At 44.5% G+C, this 7145-nt stretch overlaps 1 protein-coding gene across 2 annotated transcripts in view; it reads right to left on the bottom strand.

The window, feature by feature from the left end:
• Nucleotides 1-7145, bottom strand: part of ZFYVE19 (zinc finger FYVE-type containing 19) — a 21325-nt gene that overhangs the window by 10982 nt on the left and 3198 nt on the right. For both annotated transcript variants that reach the window (XM_017742221.1, XM_017742220.1), the window contains exons 3-8: nucleotides 5540-5700; nucleotides 4184-4329; nucleotides 3181-3295; nucleotides 2425-2634; nucleotides 1853-1932; nucleotides 1042-1152 (exon numbers count right to left, since the gene is read on the bottom strand). In XM_017742221.1, coding sequence (XP_017597710.1) covers nucleotides 1042-1152; nucleotides 1853-1932; nucleotides 2425-2634; nucleotides 3181-3295; nucleotides 4184-4329; nucleotides 5540-5700 — 823 coding nt within the window. The remainder of the gene's footprint in view (nucleotides 1-1041; nucleotides 1153-1852; nucleotides 1933-2424; nucleotides 2635-3180; nucleotides 3296-4183; nucleotides 4330-5539; nucleotides 5701-7145) is intronic.

Below are 7145 nucleotides of genomic sequence, written 5' to 3'. Positions count from 1 at the left end.
CCTGCTGCAAAAGCAGGAAAACAAGCAGTTTTGCTGAAAGGGGCTGTGTAGGAAGGGAAAGCAATGCCAAAGTGGGGGCGTTGTTTTCTCCCTATTGTAGAAAGAAAACTGTGGGACAAAGGAAGTGCTTTGCCAAAAGGTCCCTACTATTCATATGTACCTGAGGCTGGGGCAAAAAGATCTTCTGAAATCATAATCTAAGTATTTCCATACAGCCAACTATGGTCTCCTTCTCCCTTACAGAGAACTCTTGTAGAACTGAAAACACACTGAATCATAGTGCCTGGACACTGGCAAAGGCAGCTTCCTGACACAGTCTTTTTCTAACATTATCTTTTACATCAGTAATCCCAGAAATGCAAGGTGTCATAGCTGAGATGGATGTTTTTGATAATGCTTATAATTATATCATTTCTGCCACTGGGAGCAGGCCTGACAGGTGCCTGTGAGTCACAGGTGCATTTAATTCCTGTAATACACATTAGAGATTGTGTATATATTTCCAGAGTAGGCCAGAATCCACTCTGAGCATAGGGTATCTTGCTACTAATTCCTTCCTCTGACATTATATGAAAACATGGGCAGTAGAATGCTATTAGAGGTTCTATTCTGCACATACTGAAAGCACTGGTAAACTTCCCATTTACTCTGGTTCAGGCTGTATGGTACTACACCGTGGCCTTGTTCACCTAATTATATATGTATATGTGCGTATAATTGTCTAGTATCCATACTGTGAGGTGTCTACCAACTTCTCCTGGTTTGCATGACGCTGTATCATTCAGCACAAAGCCAGCCTGAAAGGAATCGTATTCCAGGGAACAATTCCTTTTAAAAGTACAAGGATGATTCACAGCTGAGCTCAGAGCTGGTCAGCCTTGCAGAAGCTGCTTGGCTTGTTTGCTCTGGAGAAACTGGTTAGTTAATTTTTTTTCTGCATCAAGCGTAGGATACAGCAAACTTTTGCTGCAGAACTGTATTCTCCTGACACCCTGGAACATTCAAGATGTCAATTCAAGAGATCCTGACCAGTTCACTGACCTTTTGCTTTGCTTTCTTACTCAGGTTCTGTTGTGAGGGTCCTGGTTGGGTGGTCTGATCTGGAGGAATGTTGAATCCACTTGCTTCATCCAGGGCTGCTTCTTCTGTGAGCTGGCAACAACACAAAGCAAGAAGTCTCTTGTTTCAAACACAGCTGGGAGCCTCATTCTAGGCCCTAAACTTCCTGGGCTTGTTGCTCTCATGCAGTAATAGGAGATGACAACTCTGAATGCAGCTGGTGTTATCCAGACAGATGTAAGCTCACTCTGCACTCAGAACACTCTGTGTCCATTGTGGACAGTCTGCAGCAGCAGGGGTCTGCAGCTCACACACACTGTTTGCAGTGCAGCTATCAGACCCCCAGCATCATTCTAATCACACACATGTGACATATCAGACAAACTTAAGCTCAGGTCTGCCTGCAAGACAATTCAGAGACATTTTAGAGAGAAATGTAGGTGTAAGCTGAGCTACACAGCAAACATCTCATCATCCATGTTCTAACTGGCTGGGGGAAAACATAGAACAAGAAGTGAGGAAGTACCAGCAGAGTGGGGTTATACAGGAGACACACATAGACCATGAGAGACACCAAGCATGAATGAGGAAGACAATGTGACAGACTAAGTATTGTTGTCAATTGCCTGTCAAATAGAATGGCCCATGGGAGCTAGTATTGGAAAAGCACTAGGAAAGTAAGGAATGAAACTCTTCTCAGGAACAGAAACACATCCTTTGTGCTCACCAGGTAACACACACACTGGGCATAACCAAGAGGAAGAAAAACAAGGCCACAGCTGCCACTTCTGACCTGTTTCAGCACTCTGCGAATGGCCTCCTCCTCAGCCACTTCCTCATCACTGTCAGGGAACTTATAGGTTTCCAGAGTAACTGTAGGAGTAAGAAATGTGACTGTAACCCACACCTGCCTCAAGCCTTGTGCCCACTTAGGTACCAGAGACAATTCTTTGTGATGTGAGCTGGCTGTGGCATTCTGGCTCTAACCTTTTATGGTGCAGATTCCTCAAAAAGGACGTTACTGTTTATTTTTAATACTTGGAAGAGAGAAGGAAAAGATCCCCACCAAAACCAGAGCCTTGGTTTTAAAAGTTTGGTTAACCTCATCAGAGCATGCTAGAATTATCCCAAAGAAGGGTGCAAGACAAAGCAGTCTGACCTTTCGGTTCCAGCCTTTACCCTCAACTTAGATCTGTTATATTGATTTCATGACAAACCAACCTGTACAACTTTGCAGACAGAACCAAATCTCGGTCTGTTTCTTGCAGAACAGAGGAATTAAATGGATAAACACCCAGAAAAGAATTTATTCTGTTGTACCAATTTGATTCCTCTCTTAGCACTGTATTCTCATCTGTTACCCACCTTTCTCTGGGTCCTCGCCTTTGAGTGCTGCCAGTCTCTTGGCAACCTGTAGGATCTTTTCCTGCCTAGTGTTCTCTTCTCGCAGCTCAGCAGCAGCTTCTGCCAGAAGTTTATTCTTCTCTTCCTCTAGCTGTTTTGGGTCCAGATTTGCAGGGCAAACACAATCTTCACTTTCCCGATTGAGATCATTCAAACCTTGGCTACTAACAGCTGCAGACAGACACACAGAACACACTGGTGACTCAGCAGCAATGTTCCTTGGGCACAGAAAACATGACAAGCAGTGCTATGGGAACAGCTTGCTGCTCTCCATGAAACTGGATAACAAGGGGAAAAGGCGTGCCAGTAGGATCCCCGCTGTACATGAAGAGAAGAAAATGAATTGATCTGTGGCCTACAGTGAGATTACAGAGAAAGCACTGCAGCCAGCAAGATAATGATATGCCAGATTCTGATGTTTTGGAACAGTGCACAGGTGCATTAGGAGTAGCAACAGCTCCTCCCCAGGGATGAGTCACCTTAGAGAAACAGAGAATCTGAATAATACAAGCCTGACAAGAAGGAACCATCTCCAAGCAAAGACACCGAGACCCAGATGGCTGCTCTTGGTCGGTGTGGGGGGTCATAAGGGGAAGATATGGACAAACTGGACACTCAGCTCACCTGGAAGTCACACAGGGAGGCAGGCACATATTCCCTTCTCAGCATAGCACATATATATTAGACATAAACAGGTCTGTGGAAGCCAAAACATACCTTGAGGCTGAACTCTTGGTCTGTAATGCTCGTCAATGGCAACCTCCTCAGACAGCTGAGTTAACAGGTCATCTGTCTGCTGGACCAGGCTTCTGGTATCAGGAGGTTGGTGTACCTAAGAAACCAGGGGAGTGTGGGAAAAGGCAAATGAGAGGAAAGTGGCATACTCAAAGGAAAAGTTTGGCAACCAAGGTCACCCTAGATGGGAGCAGCATACAAAGATGCCTCCACTGATATTGAGAATCTCAGTTTACAGTTGTGGTGTAAGATTTGTAAGGGTTTCATTTTCAGAGGTGCTGAATGCACATGGCTCTAAGAGCAGTCACCCAAACAAGGCAAAGGGGTGCTGAATGTGTAGGAGTACATGCTGCTGGGTCCCTACTCCAGCTCTGCCACTACCTCCAGTGTAAACAAAGTGCCATTCTCAACAGTGCCAGCCAGCAGCCCCACAGAGACCTATGATAACAGCTGGACATGCAGCTGAAAAAGAACCACAAGGAAATGGTATCCTGGGGGACAAGATCATTTCTACAGGCTTTCAAGGCATATATCCAACTGATTCCTCTGCAACCTCAGACAAATCACACTGGGCCTCCATTTCTGGAAAATGTAACAGGATTCTGCCCAGCTGGTATACAGTAATAACTAGAAGACATAGTTAGAAGGTAGGGCTGATAAGCCTCCAACACAAACAGCTCTGAAAAACTATGACCACTCAGGTACACAAATGAGTTGAGAGTAAAAAACTTTAGCATCTTGTTGAAAATATACACACGAACTACATGTGGCATAAAGGAACATGTTGCATTCAAATTGAAGCAGTGAACTGGTAAAGGCTGGTGATTTGCTTCTGGAGCAATGACACAATCAAGAAATAGAGATTTCTGAAGGAAGCTACCTGAACACAAAAAAGCTGAAGGAGAAGGAATGGTTAACATGCTGTGACATCAGTTACTGTGTCAGCTCAGAATAAACTGCTGACTAAAGAGCTGAGGGAGCTTACAGGTCTGGGAGCTTGGGAAGGAGGATCTCTCCCCTGCAGGACAGCCAACCGGTCCTCCATTTCCTGTGTGGATGGAACAAGTCCCCGGCCATCCTCCTTCAGGGCCGCCAGCCTAGCTTCGATCTCAGCCTGAGTAGGGATGGACTCTGCAACTCACAATAATCCAAGAGAGGAGATTATTCTGTTATTGAAAACAAAAAGCTACATGTTTCTTTTCTTAAAATTGTATTTCTTTCTAGAATCAGACTCTGAACACCTGAGCAAAACCTCACCCATCCCTGACATGAATGAGGGGTCATACTGCAGTGACTCAGAGACTACCCTGATGCTAACTGCTATCCCTTTCTTCCAAGTCCTTGCCTCCTTCACAGTTTATCTCCTAGCCATAAAGTATTATGGTGATGTCATCAGCCAATCAGCTGACTTGGGATTCTAGGGACAGGCAGAGAAGTATCATTTAGGCAGTTCAGTCCATTGGTCCCACATCTCTTAATGCAATCCTAGCCATATCAGTCTGAAACCCTCTCCTGCCACATAACAGATGAGAGGCAACGGCTGCAAGTTGTTCCAGGGGAGGTTTAGATTGGATATTAGGAAAAATTTCTTCACAGAAAGGGTTGTCAAGTACTGGAAAAGGCTGCCCAGGAAAGTGGTTGAGTCACCATTCTTGGAGGTATTCAAAAGTTGTGTAGATGTGACACTTTGGGATATGGTTTAGTGGTGGACTTGACAGTGCTGGGTTAACAGCTGGACTAAGTGATTCTATGATAACCTGGTAACCATCTTGAAGAGTGTTCTTTTTCTTTTAGAGGCCACATATAATGTTTAAAATAGTTTATTCTCATGCAAGCACCTCAAGGCTGTCCCAGAACCTGACAGCTGTGGACTGGGATGAGAATCCTTTTCCTTTTCTGTGAGACAAGGCTGGTCAGAACATAGTCTCACAGAGGCTGGAACTGCTGTTGCCCAAGACAATGACTCACAGGAAATCTTCTTCAAAATAGTTTGGCCAAAGACTTTCATTTCATTCTACTCCAAGTGGGTTTGATACAGGTTTTTACCCCAAACTATGGAAAACAAGAAAGTGATTTTACGGGTAAGATACTGCCCCAAAACTGAGTAGTAATTGCAAGAGAAACCCCAAGAAGCAAAACGAAACTGGAACATAGATCTAAAATCATTGTAGAACTTGGCCATTGTGGCAGCAGGACTTGGATGCTCTGTGCTATTTTAAGCCTTCATTCCCCAAATATCACAGCCTCTTAAAGCCCAGTGCTTCCCTCTCCCTCCAGGTTTCTTGTTTCCCAAACAGTAGTGTTCCCACCCAAGGTATTTATGGTATTCTCTAAAACTCACTCGGTTTCCTCTCCTCCCTGAGCCTCTCCAGTCTCTCTGCAATAGCTCTATCTTCTTTTGTGAGCCCCTGGTATCTGGAGCCTGCTTGACCTGGGGGTCTTGCAGCTGCCTTCTGTTGGTCTTTCAGCTGGTTTTGTTTAGCTTCAAAAGCTGCTACACGCCTGTGACAAGGATGAAAAAAATACATGACAATTGAGAACAGGGGTTTTAACGCAGAGATAAGAAAACATCCTCTGTGAACTCAAGAGGCTGTTTGAACAATGTCAGTGCAGAAGAGAAATTAAACCGCTCTCTCCAATATCAGCACAATAAGGTACTCCTAAGAGTAAGGAAAACTTAAGGAAAACAAGAACAGCACACCTGTCACTACTTCCCAGGAGACAACATTTCACCGCAAGGTTCCTGGTTCCAAGCCAACTCTGATCAGCCACAGATAATGGCAGATAGTGGCTGTTCAGGAGTCTATTCAAAAGAGCATACCCCCCGCCCTCCCCCCCCGCATTGCTCCAAACAAACTAACAACCCAAACAGCAACACAAAAGCTCCATCCTTAACCTAATTCTGAACATGCAAATACCCATATTGCAAGCCCCACTTTTGCTGGTATCGACAGGGGAAGACCAGGGCCTGAAAGGTTTGTCTGCAGTAGAAACAACTGCTTGGCAAGTGCAACTCACTTTTTGTAGTTTTCTGGTGGTGACCATTTTGCTGAACTGCTTTGAGATCCATCTCTGGAAAACAAAAACCATTTCTCTGAACTCAAGATACTGACAATACTTCATCATCTAGTGTCTCAGCTCAAGAGGAATCAGTAGGTGTTTCTTGACCTCTTGGTATAGCTCCTTTCTTAACCTCATTAATACTGAGAGCAATCAGCTTATGAAAGGGATTAAGATAATATAGCTGCCCAGGACAGTGGGAGCCTTCATTTCTGTCCTTTGGTCCAGTTGTTTTGCATCTGAACAGAATGTGATTTAATACGGTCACCAGTGATCCAAAGGAGGTAGGGCTGAAATACCCTTGCCTCCCACAGCCTGCACCTCCCAGTTTAGGGAGCAGGTAGGGAATATTTAGGGAAGACTCCCAGTGTAATTAGCTTCCATGCAGCAGGACACTCTGAAAGGAGCTGGGGCATGCAACAAACAGAGAATTATATAATGCACAAGCAAAATAAAGCATTACAAAAGTTATTATATAACCACCATCATAATACCAGAACACTGGAACACTGCACACCACAAAAATGTGTTGTCTTTTACTTTGCTGTGTTCAGGTTGAGAGACTAGACACTTACGTAAGGTAGTTAGCACATTTTATTTGTTATTCGGAATCACAGCTAAGGCTCATATAGTAACAACTGAATGCAACATTGTTGGAACACTTTCCAAAGTTCTAAGGCTTCAATTCTGAAAGCTTTTGCATGAAGAACAACACATGCACCTTACAGAACTGCAGCCTATGTGTATTACCTGCAGGACAGGATGCCATCCAGAAGGACCTCAACAAGCTCAAGAAGTGGGCCTTTGGGAATCTCATGAGGTTTTAAACAAGACAACGTGCCAGGCGCTGCACCTGGGTTGGAGCAACTCCTGGTATCAACACAGGC

The sequence above is a fragment of the Corvus brachyrhynchos genome, unplaced genomic scaffold (assembly GCF_000691975.1).
Source record: "Corvus brachyrhynchos isolate BGI_N302 unplaced genomic scaffold, ASM69197v1 scaffold115, whole genome shotgun sequence".
NCBI classification, from domain to species: Eukaryota; Metazoa; Chordata; class Aves; order Passeriformes; family Corvidae; genus Corvus; species Corvus brachyrhynchos.
The sequence above is the reverse complement of the archived record's forward strand: the minus strand, read 5'-3'. Positions and strand labels throughout refer to the sequence as shown.